Source organism: Phyllostomus discolor, chromosome 6 (genome assembly GCF_004126475.2).
Source record: "Phyllostomus discolor isolate MPI-MPIP mPhyDis1 chromosome 6, mPhyDis1.pri.v3, whole genome shotgun sequence".
Lineage (NCBI taxonomy): Eukaryota > Metazoa > Chordata > Mammalia > Chiroptera > Phyllostomidae > Phyllostomus > Phyllostomus discolor.
The window spans coordinates 48311197-48330887 of NC_040908.2; the positions used below are offsets into that span (position 1 = coordinate 48311197).

A 19691-nucleotide genomic window follows, 5' to 3' on the forward strand; every position below is an offset into this window, starting at 1 on the left:
AGGACATGGGACTTTCAGTGCTAAAACCGGGACAGTCTGAGGCAAACTGGACGCCCGGCCTTCATCTGTGGAGGCACTGAGCCCTTCCAACAACTCAGTGCGCACCTCCCCGGCCCAGGGTCTGCCAATGTGCAGGCTGGGCTTCCTCGAGGAGGGAAGAAAATCAGTGAGATCCCGCCCTGAGCACAGAACAGAGTCCATACGGTGCTAACTCCCCAGTGAGAACCAAGAAAATGGGTCCATGAGGCTACACAGCCAGAACAGGCCTAAGGGATGCTGACATGGAGCCCAGGGGCAGCGACTGGTCTCAAGATTTCTTGCATCTCTGTGAGTCCACCAGCACTGATATTACTTTTCATTAATTCTGATTGCTTTTCTGATAAGAACAGTAAAAACCCTTTAGAAATCCAGAGAGGGATTGATGTTTCCCCAGAGGACAGAGGGGAGGGAGAGTTGGGCTGGGCACTGAGCTAGTACCTTCTGGGAGCGAGGACACCAGGCCAGTGAGAGGCAGGGGGGCGGGGCCGAGGGGCAGCCGCTCCATCTGCTTCTCTCAGGGACTGATGCGGCCCAGCCCAGGGTCCCCCATCCTGCCCAGGGCTCAGACCCAGGGAGGCCACCAGACTCACTCTGCGGTAAGTCCTCGGCCCTGAAGACCCTCAGGCAGAAGTGTGCTCCTCGAAGAGCCACGCCGATGGGCCGGAGCAGGTTGCTTTCGATGTCCTCCTTGTCTTCAGAGGGGTCCTTCCTCTCCAGCTACAACACAAACCAGACGTGACTCCTTAAAGCGCTCCAGGGCACAACGTCTCCCCTTCCTCAACCGGCACCACCGAAGTGGCGCCCGTTGAAGGAAGGCCAGTCGCACCCAGGCGCTGACTCGAGTGTAATCCCAGGCAGCGTCCTCACCCCGAGACTCTGTTTCACTGTCTGGGCAGAGCAGACGATAATAACAAGAAGAGAGACTGGGAAGAGGAGGTAGAACAAGATGGCAGAGGACACGAGCACAGGGCGAAGCGGGTAGGGACAGTGGGGCATGGGAGGCGAGGAACAAAGGCGGACACAAGCAGGGGACAGGAGAGGGACTCAGGGGTCCCCCGCATTCCCCTCCATGCAGCCCCGGCTCTCTAAAGGAGGCTGAGGTTGGAGCTCAGGATGGAGAGGAAAGTTTGGAAACAGCCCCTGTGGAGAATGAGATAAGGAATAAATTAAACCCCAGTAAAGGAGGACGTTGGCAGCACCCATGTCAACCAGCACCTCTGGGTGACTTCTGCCACCAGAACTGACCAAGGAGTGGAGTAGACAGTGTGTGGTAGGGATAGTAGGGAACTCAAGGTGTAGGAGGCTGAGGGGCTAGTAAGCACATAGTGGGATTTAGGGTCACAGGGTCCAGGCTGTGGGAGGGGAGAGCGTGGCAGCAGGGAGCTGGTGGGTTGGGAAACAGTGATCAGGGGCTGTCACCTCAGTGAGGAAGAAGGGCTGAGGGAGGGAAAGAGGCAGAAAGAGACTGGTGGAGAGACGGACTTCCCAGCTCTGGCTCTTAAAAGAAGATCTGGTGTTCAGGGCTCATCAGTGAGGACATGTCACACCTCATGGCAAAGATGGAAACCTACAAACAGGGACCCTCCTGGGCCAGCTATGCCAGGGTAGGGAACAGCCTGGAGGACCAATAGAGGGGGAAAGAACCAGTGAAGCGCCTCTGAAGGAGGACACAGAGCTGAAGTTGGGAAGGGCAGCTGCAGTGAGAAACCAGAGATGGCTGCCCCTGCAATCCCAGAGGCCCGAGGAGAGTTGGAGCAGAAAACAGGGGCTTCCCTCCAAGCCGGTTTTAAGAGGAGTGGCTTTGTGGGGGAACAAGAAGGTTCCAATGAATAGGAAGAAGAGCAAGGATTGTTTTACAAAAGGACAATAGATGCAGAGATGCTGCACGGAAGGAGCAACAAGTACAATGGCAGAGAGACAGGATACAGAGGGTCGGGGCTGGAGTGTGTGGGATGACAGAGCAGGGCCAGGTGCCTGGGGTGGGACATGTGCTCCTGAACTCCGTCCACCCCTGCACAGCACCCTCGGCTCTCCTCCCCTGACCTTTCCACTGTGGATTCTTGAGCTCTTGTCATCAGCCAGCTCCTCACCCTTGGTAGCCTCATGGGATTTGCCCTCTGCTTTCACAATTAAACGTGGCTTTCCCTGGGCAGCCCTACCTCCCACCACCCTTCCCTGGAGATCCCTTGCCAACTGTCCCCTGATCCTGGCCACCACAGGCTGGACAGAGAAGGCCAGAGCTGGCAGCTGCCCACCACCACCCCACCATCTCTCCTTTCTGGAAGCCCACACCACCCACATACACAGCTCTCTCCCCCAGTTCTCACTGCGGTCATCAACCAAGCCAAGGTCATGTGCTCATCTTGCCTTGATGACTTCAGTGCCTGCCTCACCCTTTGCCTATCTGATTTCCAATTCTTCCATAAGATAATCAGCATGCAGCCCTGGCCAGGTAGCTCAGTTGGTTAGAGTATCGTCCTGATATCCAAGGTTGTGGATTCGATCTCCAGTCAGAGCACATACGAGAAGCAACCAATGAATAAGTGGAACAACAAATCAATCTCTCTCTCTCTCTCAAATCAATAAGTAAAAATTTTTAAACAAATAATTAACATCCACGTGGACAAGCCACCCAGCAGCACCTTAGTCTCCATCCCCTTCGGCTGCTGGAGGTGTGGCCACATCTCCAACCATTACATGTTAACTAGACCTCGATAAAAAAGTATTAAGAAAAGAAAAATACACATGTATTTTTGTATATCCTTCTGGGAGAATATGCAAAAAGATATTAATAACAGCTCTCTCTGAGTAGCAGAATTATGAGTGATTAATTTTTATTTATACTTTTCCACATGTTCTACATTTCTCATAATTATTGTGTATTCCTTTTTGTAAGATTTTATTGATTTATTTTTACAAAGAGGATAAGAGAGGGAGAAAGAGAGGGAGAGAAACATCAGTGTGTGGTTGCCTCTTGTGCACCCCCTACTGGGGACCTGACCCACAACCCAGGCATGAGCCCTGACTGGGAATTGAACTAGGGACCATTTGGTTCACAGGCTGTTGCTCAATCCACTGAGCTACACCAGCCAGGGCTTACTGTGTATTCTTTTAAATCAGAAAAACTGAAGTCTTTTTGTTTGTTTGTCGTTTGGTCCTTGCTACCAGGGGAAGGTGCTGGGAGGCAGACCCAGGGACATGTACTCACCGGCGCTTCGTCTCCAGGCCCCAGCACACAAAGGCTTGCTTTCAGGTAGCCCCTGGCCCCAGCAGAGAAATCATCAGGGTCTGAGAGCAGCAACCACTTCCTGAGATAGGCATGTCCTGAGCGAGACAACACCCACTGGTGACCGCAGAGCTGGAAGCACCTAAGTCTGCACCCACATCCAGGAGCCCAGGGCGGACTATGTTTGGCTGGGATGGAGGGCTTGTGCACTGGGACAGGGGGCAGAACTCAAGTTCTGGAATAGAAGATACTCGGAGTGTGCGAGCAGATTTGAGTCAGAAAGGTTAACAGAAACCCCTGTAAGAGGCTGCCAAAGCCAGACTCGAGGCCATTTCCCTCCCTCCCTCAGGAAGTGACCAGGGCAGAGCAGAAACCAGGATGTGAAGAAACTCTAGATTTGTCAACCAAATGGCCCGACCCACCTGGTCTGAGGTGACCAGCCGCCAGCCACGTTTGCTTGGGGCCTTCCAGATTCAGCGTCCCTGGCTGGGCCCGCTGACACCCCCGGAGGTTAGGTCTCCTGCAGGCCTGTTTTGCCTGGACGCTGAAAGCCTGCCCCGCCCCCCCTGCAGCTCTCACCTCCAGGCTCAAATCCTCCTCTAATTCTAAGCCCCCTAGGGGGAAAGCGCATGTCCCTAATGGGTGTCCCCTAGCAGCCTCTGGACCCCAACTGCAAGAACACGCCAAGGTAAGGAGGACGAGACTCACGGGGCTCTCTGTAGACAGTGCCCACATCCATCTGAAAGTGAACAGAGGAGGAGACACACTTGAAACTCTGAACCCTGCGGTGTGGTGCGTTACATCATCCAATTAAAAACCACGTTTGGAAGAACATTTAGAAACGTGGGGAGAGTTCCTCATTTGATATTACATGAAAAGAAAGCAGAATACATTTTAATCAAAGTCTGGCAAAGTCTATCTGTGCAAGAAAAGAAAGAGGAAAGGAAATACAACAAAACTGTAACTGTGCTCTCTCTGGGTAGTTGACTTGGGTGGTTTTCATTTTATTTTTATTCTTTCCTGTATTTTATAATTTTCTTTTTTAAAAAAAATCATAGATTAGTGTGACCCAGAAGTGTCTTTCTCAAGGCTCTCCCCGTCTCTGTGGGAAGGGAAGGGCCTAACTTCAGGGCACGCCTCACTCCAAGTTGTAAAACTACCTCCTACCATAAAAATGTGAGATTCTTTTCTGTTTTCCCCTCTGGATAAAGTCAGTTAGCTGACCCAGATGGTCAGCCCCCGATTACCAGATCAAGTTAGGACGTGGGAGCGAGGGGGCTGTCAAATCCATCTGCTTGAGGACGAGGTACTGTCACCTTGAGGCCACGTACGGAACGGGTCCTGTCTGCTGGGCTGTATGAGACGATTTCTTTACCATCTCTGAGTGGACTGTCTTGGTGCGCAGCCTATGCTGGTGTGATGGTTATTCAGTAAGAAAAGTGTTCTCTTTCCCTACCACCTTCATAGAGAGGGTTTCTGGGCTCGCGGATTTTGTTTTGTTTTATTTTGATTTGTTAGTTTTATTTCACCAGTACAGACCAAGACAGGCAGAATCTCTGGGGTGCCGACCCTGGCACATTACCCACAGAGCCCCCACTAACACGGATAAGCGAGAACTGACTGCTTGCAAAGAAAATAAACAATTACCCGGAACTCCCCGATGAGAGCGTCCGTCCTGAGGGAACGGGAGTCTACCACCTGGAGGAAAGGATAAATTAAAACTCCCATTTACAAGTAAATGTTGGCCCGGACAGGGTCCAACCCAGTAGCCCTTCCCTCCCACACTCTACTCCAGAGACCGTGCTAAGCCATCTTTAACCCGCACAAGGACACTGTGCGTAGGTGCTGTTACTGTCCCTGTTTCAGAGACGGAGAAACGGAGGCCAAGAGAGACTGCAGGACCCGTACAGAACCGGGCAGCCCCTAAGTGGCAGAGGCAGGGTGAGAATCCAGTTTGGCTCCAGAGCGCACACTTTTAACCACCGAACTCTTTTGCCTTTTGGAGGAAAGGAAGAAAGAGCCGCTGGGGCCCAGAGAGAGAAAATCTTGGTGGGAAGCAGGCACACAAACAATGTATGACGAAAGTCAGTGTGCCCACTGCAGGACCCTGACCCCAGACGCCTGGGGGTGCTGACAGCAGGGTCTCCCCCCTCGGCTGCCACCCCCATCTGAACTGCTGACGGCATCTCTGTGACCCGCAGAGCTTTGGGGTGAGCTGCTCCACGGCGCCCGAGCCCTGGGCCTTCAGGCCCCTCTCTCACACGTACAGTGACAGGGATGTGTGTGCTCACAGCCCGCAGAGAGCGCCCTGACCCCCAAACGTACCGTGATAAAGATGGGCTCGTCAAACAGCTCCGCCGGAGAGTCAAACACGTTGAAGAAAAGAGTCTGTTGGTTCAGGGCAAAGGGAGATGAGTGTTTGCCTGCTGACCCCCAGGCCGGGGTGCGGGTCAGCCACCAACCACAGCCTTCAGGTCTGGTCCACACAGAAAGTGTGGAGTGAGCTCAGCCCAGCACTGAGCTCTGGGGACTTGACAGATGCTGGGATGTTCCTCCCCTGACCCCACAGAGGTTGTCATCCCAGGGACAGGGCGGTGGCTGGCCCTGCAGGATGACCGGGATGTGGAGCTGTGGGAACCCCAGGCATGTCCTCAGATAGTTTATTCGAGACCTGGCACGTCTCTCTACCTGGCATTAGCGCCGTGAGCAAAAACTGAAGTGAGTGCCGGGGGTCTGCTGTGTGCTCCCAATTCGGAGGGCCCACGAGGTCCTAGCCCTAATACCAGTGCCTCCCACCTCGTTGAAGAGTGGGCTGTTTCCCTTGTGGATCCGAGTCCGCTTGGTCTGTCCCGCAGCAGTGACCTTGACCACAGGCTTGATGTTCACCCCTGGCAGCTGGCGCCCCTCGATCACCTGGACCCTGATCTGAAAGCCAGGATGGAGTGTGAGCAGGAGGAAAGCGGAAGTGATCAGAAACACACACACAGAGACACACACACACGCACACCCATCACTGCCCCAAAAGAGCCAGAAATCTCAGGGATCATCCTCACTGCTGGCTTTTGGGAAGGGTCTTAAAAAAGAATTAAGAGTCTTATACAAAAAAATCAGACCTTCCCACCAAGGTCCCTTGCACCTGTAAATCCCATTGCTCCACATAGGAGCTGCCAGGCTACCAGCATTAAATCCCAGGACTGAGGCAAGGATGCAGCCCCGGGTACACGCAGCCATCGGCACCTCGGGCCCTTTGACGCTGAAGTTCTCACGCAGCCTGAACATTCTTCACCAGCAGTTGGCTCAGAGACCAGACTCGGAGAGCAAAGTGCCCCCTCTGTTCTTTGTAAGATGCAGGGCTGTCCCACATTCTGAGGAACCAATTAGGAGTTTTTTTCTACTGAACTGTGAGTAAATGAAGGTGTCAAGAGTATCTGCTTCCAAATTTAGGCAAAATATTTAAAATATGATATTTTAAAATATTAAAACAATTTTCATGGAAAAATAGTGTGTTTACTCGTTCTAATTTCTAATCAGCAGTTATTTATTGATAGACTTTTTTTAAAAAGCATACTATAAAACAATATATTATTAAAAACAATGGAAAGGTAGATAAGTGGTTTTTATTCTCTTTGCTGTCTTTTCCAAATTTTCTACAATAAAATATTAATTTTCTAAGGATAAAAAAAGCAATAAGAACATGTCTTGGGAATAAATAACAACAAAAATAAGTTAGAATTTTGTCTTTCAGGCAAACATAGTGCTGATAGCACTTTTTTCTCACTAACCGTGTTTTAGATATTAAATATATTTTTACTATTTTTTGCACTTAATGAAGATTTGTTTCCTATTTGTAACTTTAAAAGTACATGGTTCTAAAGAGTAAAGTATCACTAAATGCAACTATATCAAAATGGAAATTCTGTAGAAAAGCAAACAAGTATGCAACAGATCAAAATTAAAAGGCAAATAAAATGGAATAGATTTTTTGGATAAAAGTGTGTCAAAGGGTTAATATTAGTTTTATTCTCTGAAGAGCTTGAACAAATTCAAATTTCATAGACTTTCAGAAAAACCCATGGCCATAAAGAAGGGCATGGGCATAGAGAAAAGAAAGAGAGCTAGACAGAACTTCTTAGATTTGGAGATCTTGTTACAGTGCAAATTCTGGTTCAGCCGGTCTAGGGCTCCGCATTTCTGCCCAGCACCCACGCGACCGGCGCTTGTGCTGCTGGTCGAGGACCGCACTCTGAGTAGCAGCAGCTAGCCAGCCAGAAAAACTCTGGTTGGGAAACAGATAACAGATGTGAGTTATGCTGAACCTCTACAGTGCACCCCCTCTTTTTTAAGAGCAAAACCTGGGGCTGAGTAGAGGTTTATTCTGAGGCCCCAAGATGTGAACTGCCATCCCTGGAAAGGCCTGGAAAACCAGGCTTCCCCCTAGGCGAGCTTCAGGGTCGTTCTTAGGACCGGACAGACAAGCGGGCACCGGGCACTGGCAGCTGTGGACCCACTGAAGGGGAGACTGTAGTCAGAGAGAGCCGCCCATTACCTGGAAGTCCTGCGGCTTGTCCGACAGCACCTTTCTGGGCGTGGGTGTGGTTCTCTTCCTCTTCGTCCCAGGGTGGTACGGGGGAGGGTGGGACGCTGGCTTTTTCGGAGTGGTAGAAGCCCCGGGGCCTGGAACACCACTCTGATCCGGGAATGGCTCTGCCTCATCTCCCGTGAGCCCCTGGTCCTCGGTGTCCTCCTCTCCTCCTGTGTCTGGGAGGAGAGGGTGCGAATGAGCTCTGGGTCCCTCTGGCCCTGCCCTTGGACCTTCCGAGCTAACAGAGGAGCCAAAGGGCCTGGGCATCGATATGGCCCCTCTCCTTCTCCCACTGATGAGCCAGGGTGGACAAGGAAGGAAGAAGAGAAACTTTCAACAGCTAAAATGTGAGGGTGGTCAGTCCAGTTAGTCGACAGGAAGAAAAGAGAATGGCCCTAGCCCTCCCCACCGCGTCCTGCAGGGTGGACCCCTCTGACCACCTCTTCCCCTTCTTGAGAGCTGACGATGGCAGTGAGGAGATGGTTATGGGTAATAGGGCCAGGGGCAGGGCAGCCCTGGCTGTGTCTCACCCGTGGGGGCCAGCCACTTCTGTCCAGAGTATCTGGTGTCCACAGTGCTGTCACTGAGCAGGGACCAAGTCTCGGCCCGGCTCTGTCTCCCACCTGGCACGTGGGCAGGGCGCAGCCCCAGGAGGGGAGGAGGGAGCTGAGTGAGAGAGGCCAGCCTGGCTCCTCCTCTCCCACCCAACCCTGCTCTCCCTGCCCCCGCCCCCCAGCCTGACACGAAGCTCAGGAACAGATGCTTTGTCCACTGGGGACTGTCCCTCTCACCACCTTCTAAGCAGGACTCGGAGTTGGTCAGCCCTAAGAGCCTCCCCTGAGCTGCACGAACCTAACTCTGTCAGAGCCACATTCGGGGCCCTGAACGCTCTTACCCTATGTCACCAGAAGCGCTCCTTCTTCCCCCCTCATCCTGGACCCCAGTCCAGATGAGCACCCGTCTCCAAGCTCAGATGGTGCAAGCCTCAACAGGAGGGGCCCTGCTCTGCCCCCTCACCAGAAGCCCCGCAGAGGGCCAGGCTCCAGGACGGGCTCAGGGCACATGGAGGCAGGGCTGCTCAGGTTCAATGCTGTGTTTGCCTCTGGGTCTCTTCACCACGAGAGAAGCTGTACACTCTTTCCGGTGGGCGAATTCTCACCTGGCCTATCTGTGTGGCTTCCTGCCCGCCCAGCCGGCCCGCTGGACCACCCTGCCCCCCCCAACCCACTGGTAAGCCAGCCACCCTGGGCTTGGTCCTCCCTTGACAAGCCCAGCAGAGGCAAATGAGAACGGAAGCCACCTGGGACTTGGCTAACTGTTGGGTCTTTTCACAAATGATAAACTGTACACCCAGAGAGGGAGAGTGGCCAGTCCAAAGTCACATACTGCTTGGTATCAAAGGCAACACTGGAATTCATGTCTCCTAACTACAACCCAGAGTTTTTTCCATAAAAATCCAGCTCTTCTGTCACCTGCCATCACTGAAGGCCTGCTAAATGCCAGACAGGGAGGCGCTGGGCTCCAGGGAGTGGGCGGGGCCTCAGGTGCCACCAGGGACAGGCTCATCCCAGCACAGATGCAGCTTCTGGAGCACCCACCCATCCGAAGCTGCACAGCGCAGAGCACCCAGCCCAGGCACAGCCCCCCCCCCCACAAGGACAGCTGGGCAGGGTGGGTCCAAATGCTCATCCCAGGGGAACACACCCTGTTGTCTTTCCTGTACGGCAGGAAGCCACTCTCAGGACTGCCACCCACCAGTGTCCACTCTTCCCCCCTCACCTGGGGAGGGTGGCACAAGCTGCTGAGGCCTCCCTGTGGCCCCCACCCCCGGGCTCGGGAGCCTCAGCCAGGCTTCTCCCCCTGGGCCCTGCCAAGGTGAGGGGTTCCTCACCTGCCATCATATCCTGGTCAGGCAGAGTTGGGGAGGGTTCCAGAGGAGTGGTGGGTGGGAAGAGGGGCACGGCTCCAGGGAGCGGCGTGTACGACACCTGCAGGACCAGCGAGGCCTGGGAGAGATAGGTGAGGGGGCGGCAGGTTAGAGCATCGGCCCCAGACCACTGTCCTCCACCGTCTTTCCTGTTCCTTTCATTGCTCCACCAAGGAAGGTGGCTCTGACAGTCAGGTTTGCAAGAGAGCCTCCCCTAAGGGTCCATCAGCACAGTCAGGTAGTTAAAAGCACATAATCTGAAGTCACGGTCCACCCTCCAGGAGCTGTGCAACGTAGGGCAGGATGTGTAACCTCTCTGTGCCTCAATTTCCTCCTCTATAAAATGGGGGTAGTGATAGCAATAATGCCTTCCCTGTGGGTCCAATGAGGATTAAATGAGTTGATAGAGCACATGATAAGCTTCTATAAATGACTCATAAATCCAGCCTCTCCTGCAGGACTTTTCCACTCTCAGCCCAGTCCTGTCTTCAGGAAAAAGCCCCCTTGACCACTCTGCTCAGTCAACGGCCCTCCCCGGTGTCTCTGCAGACAGCTCAGGTTCGTTCTGCTCAGCCCCATCCCTGAGACGGGCGTTTTGAGCCTCTGCTCTCCCAGAAGCACCTCTGTCCCCACCTCACCACCAGGGGCTCCAGCTCTGACCAGCCAAGAGGAGAGTGACTGGCCAAGTCATTCACGTGGACAGAGGAAGGCTGCCTTGTGCCCCCCCACCCCACCCACCCCCACCGTGACGCTTGCACTGTTCCAAGGGGCCCCTGAACCTGAAGAAAAGGGACAGGTGCAGCAGGCTCTCCAGCCTTGCAGCTCCTAGGCCAGTGGGGGCCTGGTCGAGCCTTTTCCGGAACCCCAGGTCCAACAAGCCTCCTGGGGTGGCCTCATTTTAATCAATCAGAGTAATAAATGCTCTATTTTTGAAAGTTTGGAAAGTTCAAAAATGTTAAAGAAAAAAAACAAGGCAAAAGGAAACAAATTGCTATAATTCCACTACTGTTCACATTTCATTGTTCTCTCCAATCATTTGAAACAGTGCACAGCTGTCATATACAAAATGCTTTTCTTCTACGTAGTGTTAAACAATAGGCATTTCCCCAGGTTTTGACAAACCCTTTATAAACATAATTGTTAATGATGCATAATATCATCTGAGTGGCTCTGGTATAACTCATTAGACATCTATCTCTACTGAGTAAATTAAGGATGTCCAGAAACTCCCGGAGCAAATTTTGATTCTGAGACAGAAGGTGCGTAAGGCCCTGGATGTATATACAGCTTTGGGCTTGAACCCTCTGGACTGGGGTCTGAGCGGGGGGCAGCCAGGCTAAGTAAAGGTAGGGCTGCTGGGAGGGTGGGGCTCAGAACACTGAGGAAGGAGGCCCTGGAGGAAGCCCTTGAAGACAGTGAAGCCCTGAGTCCCGGATCCGAGGCAGTGCTTAACGGCCGCTGCAGGTTCCCAAACCAACCACCTGGTGTCGCCACTTGTGCAGCCAGAGCACGCCGCACTAGCGCCTCAAGCTTCTGTAACCCAAAGAAGGAAAAAGCACAGCTTCTCCGGCCACGCCCCAGATATCCAGACCCGCCCATAGCCACACCTGAATGCTGGAGACTCCAATTCAGGTCTGGTGTGGATCTGAACATCTGTATATTTCTCCACAGGAGAAATAACTAATTCCATGGTTAGACCAGGATTGGTAGAAGATGACCCTGGGACATCTTTTTATTCCAAAAGGCAAAGAAGTACTCAAAGAATGATAGAAACATACCAAAAAGACATAGAGTCAGTGGCTGTCACTAGCCAAATCTGGGGCAATTTAAACATGAAAATAAATGATAGTAACATTAAACCATTGACTAAAAGAGGAATACATGAATCCATATGGAAATAAATAAGTAAATCAGGAAAGAAGATTTTTCTTATAGTGAAATGCCAACTGATTAATGCAGAAAAAACAACTGACTTAGAATACCACCATTTAATAACCATCACAACAATAATGAACCCAACCAGGAAGCAACAATAGTTGCTAAAACTTGTGGGTAAAAGTTGGATCAGGCACCAGGTCTTTACACAGAGCACCTCCCCCTCAAACTCTTACTTATAAGGGGAATGGATCTGGGATTAGTGCAGAAACCCAGCAAATGCTACTTTAACCAAATAAGCAAGCTTAATAACACAGCAATGGAACAATCAAAATCATGTCACCCTGGGGTCCAGTAAGGGCAGCACAGCATCACTGTGGAATATTCCTGCCCAAGATGCACACCCTAAATCTAATCACAAGGGAACATCAGACAGGCCCAAACTGAGGGACAGCCTCCACGATAACAAGCCTGTATTGCAAAAATGTCAAGGTCACCAGCTTATAAACATCAAAGAAAGGCTGAGGAATGTTCCCAGAGAGAAGGAGACCAAAGGGACAAAACAATGAACACAACGTACGACCTTTCACTGGATCCCTGTGTTCTAAAGGACACTGCTGGAAAAGGTGATGCAACCTGAATGAGGGTCAGTGGATCAGAGGCAGTGCTGTCTCAATGTTAATTTTCAGTGTGGGAGACTGTTCTGGTTCAGTAGGAGAAAGTCCTGAAGCAGAGAAAACACACACTGAATTCGGGGAGGTGGGCCAGGAGGTAGGCAACTCAGGCTCAAATGGTTTATGGCAAACTATTCTTTATCCCACTCTTGCAACTTTTCTCTGAATCTTAAATTATTGTAAAATAGAAGGTTAAGAAAACCTGAGAAATCTGCTTCTGCTCTAACCACAGGAATTTCACTCAGCAGAGACACATAAGACCCCCCACCCACTCATGCTGATGCCACTCTCAAGGAGTAGTGTGAGGTCAAGACCAGCCACGCAGTTTGCAGGCCTAGGGCAAAATAGAAATTCAGGCTCCTTTTAAAAAATTACTAAGAATTTCACTCTGACTAATGTAGCTCAGTGGACTGAGTGCTGGCCTGAAACCGGAAAGGTCACTCTTTCAATTCCCAGTCTGGGCACATGCCTGGGTTGCAGGCCAGGTCCCCAGTAGGGGGCATGCCAGAGGCAACTGATTAATGTGTCTCTTGCACATTGATGTTTCTCTCCCTCTCTTTCTCCCTCCCTTCCCTTCTTTCTAAAAACAAATACATGAAATCTTTGGATAAAATTTACTAAGAATTTCAAGATGGTGATGGCAGAGAATTCAAACACGCACAGGCCCCAAATGCCCATGAGGCTGCCCTGCGTGGAGTGTCCGCTTGGCTCAGCCTACTTCTGAATGGGCCCTGCATCTGAAAGACTTGGAGTGGGGCTCCACCTAAAACAGCTGGCCATTCATTCATTTGCTTATTCATTCCCACCACAAACATGTACCGAGCACCTGCAAGGAGTCAAGCAGCAAGCACACCAGGTTATTGTGACAGTTCTATGAACAAAGCAAAGGTCTCTGCCCTCACAGAGCTGACATCTGAAAGAAGAGGTGGACAGTAAACACAACAAAAAATAAACAAAATAAATATATAAATTATACAGCCTGTTAGAAAGAAAAGGAAAGGGCCCTGGATGGTGTAGCTCAGTGGATTGAGTGCAGGCCTGCAAACCAAAGGGTCATCAGTTCAAATCCCAGTCAGGACACATGCCTGAGCAGCAGGCAAGGTCCTTAGTAGGGGGCACGTGGGAGGCAACCACACATTGATGTTTCTCTCCCTCTCTCCTTCCCTTCCCCTCTCTCTTAAAATAAATAAATAAAAGAAAAGGTAAACCGGAGCAAGAAGGATCAGGATCAGTGAGCAGGAAGGAGTACAAGTTGTTGTGTCAAATCAAGTGGTCTGAGTGGACCCCAGTGAGGTGAAGCGAGCTGAGCAAAAACTGAAAGAGGTCAGAGCTTGGCTGTCCTTCAGCCCCAGGTCCTTCAGCCCCAGGTTCTTCTTACATTTAGTGACTGAGGTCCCCTAACCCTGGGCCACATCCCCTTGGAGAACACCCTTTCCTACCAGACCTCACCCTGCCTACCCACCCCCTCCGCACCACATGCAGGCCCCTGGCACACCATCTCTGTGTGGAGTTGGAGCTGCAGGAAGGTAAGGAGGGTAATGCTATGGCCTGGGTGTCAGCACCTTAGCACTCGGGCTCAGGAGCAGCCATCGGAGCAGCTGTCTGGGAGAAGCAAGGGCAACCCTCTCCGGGGTTCCCTGAACATCCTACTTCCTTCACACCAATAGCTCCACACCAGCCTCCTGAAGAATGGGCCATGTGCTGCTGGCTCCAGGTGTTTGAATGAGACTTATAGCCCAGACCCTGCTCCATCCTTCAGGTGTCCACCAAGGAACCACAGGAACATCCCTGGAAGCTTCCCAGGATCTAAAACAGGCCTTGCCACCAGGGGGCAGGCTCCAGGGACCACTGCTTCAAGACCAGGGGCCATTCCTACCAGAGGCCTCTAGCTCTGCTGAGAATCCAAAAGAAAGGGGGTGTGTCTGTGGAACCCACCCCCATCAGGACATCCCACCCTCACCATGACATCAAACTGTCCCCATCTCCAGATGTAACCAGAACTGAGAATCTCTTCCTGTGAGATGTATGTGAGCTCCATGCTTTCCCAAACCACAGGGCCTTGGACTACAGCCCCCAGGAGGACCTTCTTTCAGTGCCCACACATGACAGCCCCACTCCGCAGGTCTCCGGCCCAGCTGCAGCACCACCACGCAGACATCCTACCACCAGCCCTAATCAGTCAGGCCTGTGTCCACCAACACATGATGGCCTGGGGCAGGAACCTTTGCCTCCCATGTCTGCCACCTTGGGGTCACGGTCAGCAATATCACAGAATTCTGGAGGGTTTCCAGAAACAAAAGGCAAAGGCAGCGGACAACTCATCAGGCCCTCCTACAGGTCGTGCAGCCACATACTGCCTGAGGGACAGGAAAGCCCTGTGTGCACCTGGACCTTACTCACCTTTCCCTCAGACAACATCCAGAAGCTGGCAGAGGGTGGGATGTGGCCCTGAACTGAGGCAGCGGTGGGGGGGGAGCATCTTCAAACCCCCTGAGGGAAATTCAGGGTTCACCAAACACTCAGGCCCCTGCTCTGGATACACAGTCCCTCCGGGCTCGCCAACCCACCACACCACTGGGCCTCATGTGTTCTCGTCACCCAACAGGTTCCCCTTTCTGATCTGGCTGTTAAGGCTGAGGCAATGCCGACACATGTTCACGGTGTAGCCATGCCCTCATTAGCGAGCTGCTCTCTCTCTCTGAAGACATTTGGGCATGTTACTTCTTTCCTCCCTGTGTGTCTACTCTCCCACAGGCTGGAGGCCCCCCAGGACAGGGCTAGTGTTCTCCTCTTCAGTCCAGAATCTGTCTGAGGGTACACCTGGCATCTTCTCCTTGCACAACCCAGTGTGCCATATCTGAAGGGACTTAGGTGAGAACACTAAGGGACAGGTAGTTGGAGTCTACACCCCGCCTGCAGCAGGCCCCCTCCTCTTCTCAGCCCTCCTGGGTCTTTAAGGACCCCACAGGCACTATGTTGACCCCTATCACTCCATCAGCAGGTTCCTTTGGCCATCTCAGACAGTCTGAGCTGCTACCAACTGGGGATGCCTGGCATGCTCCGCCCATTGGGCTCAGCCCAGAAATTTACTTCAGTAAAGGGCCAGAGAGAATCTACAGCTGCTGGCAGGGCTCTCTGTCATTCTGTCATAACCCCAGTTTTCTGTGCCTCCCTCTGCAGTGCAGCCAGCCCCAGGGCCCTGGTGGAACGCCCCAGCTCAGAGGAGACCTTCCTGGGGCTACACTGTGCTTAGTGCTATCACAGGGACTAGAAGATGGTCCACAGGCCAGAGCTGCCTCCTGGGCAGCAGGGAGGGAGGCCCCACCCCTCCTAGGCTGTGCTCAGCTGGAGCTAAACCAAGCGGGCCCAGTCCTCCTCTCCCATCCATCATCTTCTGGCTCTCACAGCTGCTTCTTGGAGTCATGGTTTGTGAAGGATTGACAAGCTCTGCAGACAACCAGGGATCTCAGCCTCGGAAAGAGGCTGCAGGCTCCCAGCTGGCGAGCTGAGGCACAGACAGACCATGGGAACCAAGAGTGAGAGGAGGAGAGGTGAGGCCTCTGGGTGTCACCAGCCTGGCTCAGCCCCATGGACAGGGACCAGGTGTGAAAAGCTCTGTCTCAGGGGGTGGATGCGTCTTTGAGCTTGGAGGGGAGCATGTGCAGAACTTGCAGGAATCACCAATGTCACCGATGCACACCGGGCTGGAGTGGACAAACATTTGAGCAGCTTAGCCAGAAAGTGAGAAGCCCAGCTGGAGGCACTGGGGGCCAGACACACAGGGAAGTAGGTGCCCCATCCCTGGGATGCGATGGAGAAGCACTGCCCAGACCCCCTGCTGGATGCCTACGCTTTCCCCATTAGTCCTCCACACCCTCAGAGTTCACTACGGCCCTTTCCAGGATCCCCTAGAGGGGAAGCTCCAGACGTCCCTGGACTCCTTGACTGTAGTGATGTGATCTGCTGATTTATAAGAAGAAATATATATATATGTTTGGTCTTATACCCTGTTTCTGGCACAAAGCTCCTAAAACCCTTGTCATTTCCTAAGTGATAAGTGTGTCGTTTGCTGTATCAATGAGGTGACTTTTAGAAAGCACCTGAGGATGGGGGCTTGTTGCCAGGGAGCCCACCATGTGACTGGAGGGTGGAACTTTCAGCCCCACAATCCCTTTGCCCTCTCACGCCCCTACCACCACCCCAGGCACCCCAGCCCACAGGGAGGAAAGCGGGGCTGGAGATGGAGTTTAATCCCCAATGGCCAATGATTTAATCAACGGTGCCTGTGTAATGAAGCCTCCATGAAAACCCAAAAGGACAGAGTCTGAAGTGCCTCTGGGCTGGCAAGCACCCGTGAAGATCAAGGAGATGAGTGCACCTGGGAGGGAGTGGAAGCTCCTCGCCCCTTTCCCCATACCCTGCTCCATGTGTCTCTTCCATCGGCTGTTCCTAAGGTACATTCTCTTATAATAAACCAATAATCTAGTGAGTAAAATATTTCTCTGGGTTCTGTGAGCCACTGTAGCAAATCAATTGAACCCAGGGACAGGGTCGCTGCAACTTCCCGTCTATAGCCAGTAGGTCAGAAGCACAGGTGATAACCTGGACTTGTGAGGGGCATCTGGGCACGGGGGGAGCAGTCTTGCAAGACTGAACCCTCAGCCTGTGGGAGCTGATGCTGTCTCCCTGCAGAGAGGGTCAGAATTGAGTTGAATGTAGGACACCCAGCTGGAGTCAGAGAATTGCTCAGTGGGGTGGGAGGGAGAAACCCACACACCTACACTGGAAATTGGAACTAAAAAAAATCAGGAGTGTTAGGAGATGGGGGAGTTCAAAGAAGTCAAGAGAGGATTCAGGCAGTGATGGAGACAGGCTCAGTGAATACTGCCCTGAACCAGAATGTTCTACCAGTGAGCACGGTCTGAGAAAGGAATGGACTCTCCTGGGAAGTGGCAACTCCCCAGCAAGGAAGAATCCCAGTCTTCACAGACTAAGACTCCTCGGGAGAAAGTTCCAGAATCAGGAGAGCAGTAAACCAGGTGTCCATTCAAGGCCCTCCCACCCCTGAGAGCTTAGGAGGTGCACCCTCTGACTCACGTCCCCACTCAGACACCCCTTCACTGTGGGACTTCAGTCAGTCACCCTCTTCCTCCAGGTCTCAGTGCCCTGTAGCCATTCCATTCAGAGCTCTGCACAGACCGGCCTCTTCTGACTCACCAAGCCAGCCAGGAGCCCCCATACTCACTCACACACACACACACACACACACACACACACTGTGGGGAAAGGCAGCCCCATCTGTCTGAAAGGAGTCAAGCCCAGGATCCCCCTAGGTGCCACCAGGAGGAACTTCTTCCAAACTGATAGTTTCCCCAGTGCATCCTGGGAGGCCGACCCAAAGGGAAGGCCAGGAATTCTACTGACCAGGAAGAGAGAACCCTGCAGAGTATATTTAGCTCACTAAAAATAACAGGAGACCAGGGATGAGGGCTGGAAATGGTCTGTAGGAACTAGGAGAGGACTGGGAAGGCTGGGGGAGGGTGGGAAGGACGAGGGAGGAAAGGAAGGGGGTCTGACAGACCCCGGTGGCGGGAAGGGGGGTGTCTGTCTGCCTCCCTTCCCTTGTGGGCTATGACCCAGATGATTCAGATATTCTGGATCTGGAGAAGGGGGTTGGGTGGTGAGAACCGGCTGCCAGGGAGACTGTGGCGGGAGCATCACCAAGGCTGCGGGAAGCTTGGGGAGACATCGGTCTCTGGTGCAAAACCAACCCCAGGAAGGGACCAAGGGGCAGGCCTGGCTGGTGTGAGGCAACGATGACTTGAGCCCTGCAGGTGGGACCGGGCTCCCTCTGGTCCCCCTCCTATCTCTTCCACCCAAGGGCCCTTCCCAGGGACCCTGAGCTCTGGCCTGTCAGGGCCAGGCCTGGTTGCTGGGGGCTGGAGTACGATCTAACCTGGGGCCAGAAAGGCAAAGCCCGGGCCCAGACACTGGCCTGAGGCAGAGGTTCGATGAGCACTCACCCCTGTAGGCTGCTTCTTGGGGTCCAGCAGGGGGGCATTGAAGCTGGCAGACAGACTGGGAGTGGCAAGGACCTCCCGCAGTGGGATCTTGGCTTCCCCCAGGAACCTGAGGACGGGGAAAAGTAGAACATAGAAAACGAGCCTAACGTGCCCGGCTCTACTCCCACCACACCCCTCACCACCCCCACCACCACACAGACACCACACAGACAAGCTGCTCTGCCTAGAGCGCCAGCCACCTAGGACTCTCCAAGGTACCCTCTGCCCCGGTCACCCCATGCACCATCCCCGGAAGGGCAGGCCCCTCTCCCTGCACAAGAGGGACACCTTCCCTTACTCCACCATCAACTTTGACCCCTTTCAGCCCCTCCCCAGAGGCCCTGCCCCACCACCCCTGTCTGTCTGGGTGCCCCACACAAGGACTGTCTTGGCCATCAGACCTCAGCAGTGCGCCAGACGGGCATCTCCTGAAAGCAGGGGCAGACTCTGCACCGTCACATCTGCATTGCTCCCACACCTCAGCGGCTCGCCTGACCCACGTCTCCACAGGCCGTCTACACTGCTTCCCTAGAGCTTGGTCAGCAGTGATTATTCATGAGAAACAGACTTTCCTGTCTTTGGGGACAGGGAGATAAGAAAATTGGGGAAGAGGAAACACACTCCACTCCCAAGAGAGGCCGGAACTGTCACACCACACACACCTGAGGCCATATCTCTGACTGAGGGCTGGGGGCCCCACAAATGGGTGGGCTCTTAGGAGCGAGTAGGTCACCGGGTGATGATCCGCGAAGAGACCCTTCAAAGAGTGTCAAGGGAAGTGAGTGTGTTTCCCAAACTGCACCTCGCAGTGGCAGCAGGACATCAGGAGCAGCAAGTGGCCTGTGCAGATCACAGCTGCAGCCTGGAGCTTGCCCCGGACTCCTGCACGCCTCCTGCACAGGAGCAGGAGCAGCCTCAGCTGTCCTCTCGCCACTTGCTTCTTCATCATTTCCCCCATGTTTAACAGCACACCTGTTATCTGAGCCCTTCCTTCTTCCAGTCTCTGTAACAACTGATTTGAATATGGGTTTTTATGACCTCATGAAATAAAACTTCAATCTTGACCTAATTAGCTGATTTTTTAAACTGACTGCTTACAATATCACAGCTATTAGGATGGTTACTATCAAAAGAAACAGAAAACAACAAATGTTGGTGAAGATGTGGAGAAACTGGAACCTTGTGCAAGTAGTAGGAATGAAAAAAGGCATAGCCGATGTAGAAAACAGCTGATGTAGGCCCTGGCTGGGTTGCTCAGTTGGTTGGAGTGTCATCCCAATATACCAAGGTTGTGGGTTCAATCCCT

General features: G+C 52.8%; 1 protein-coding gene across 21 annotated transcripts in view; it reads right to left on the bottom strand.

Moving 5' to 3' along the window:
* Positions 1-19691, bottom strand: part of DYSF (dysferlin) — a 202106-nt gene that overhangs the window by 139362 nt on the left and 43053 nt on the right. For 11 of the 21 annotated variants that reach the window (XM_028514755.2, XM_028514749.2, XM_028514751.2 and 8 more), the window contains exons 4-13: positions 18347-18452; positions 9739-9853; positions 8378-8470; positions 7812-8023; positions 6062-6190; positions 5591-5653; positions 4913-4963; positions 3974-4004; positions 3248-3363; positions 630-756 (exon numbers count right to left, since the gene is read on the bottom strand). In XM_028514755.2, the coding sequence (XP_028370556.1) occupies positions 630-756; positions 3248-3363; positions 3974-4004; positions 4913-4963; positions 5591-5653; positions 6062-6190; positions 7812-8023; positions 8378-8470; positions 9739-9853; positions 18347-18452 (1043 nt within the window). The remainder of the gene's footprint in view (positions 1-629; positions 757-3247; positions 3364-3973; positions 4005-4912; positions 4964-5590; positions 5654-6061; positions 6191-7811; positions 8024-8377; positions 8471-9738; positions 9854-18346; positions 18453-19691) is intronic. The other 10 variants (XM_028514757.2, XM_028514759.2, XM_028514753.2 and 7 more) reach the window with 1 other exon arrangement.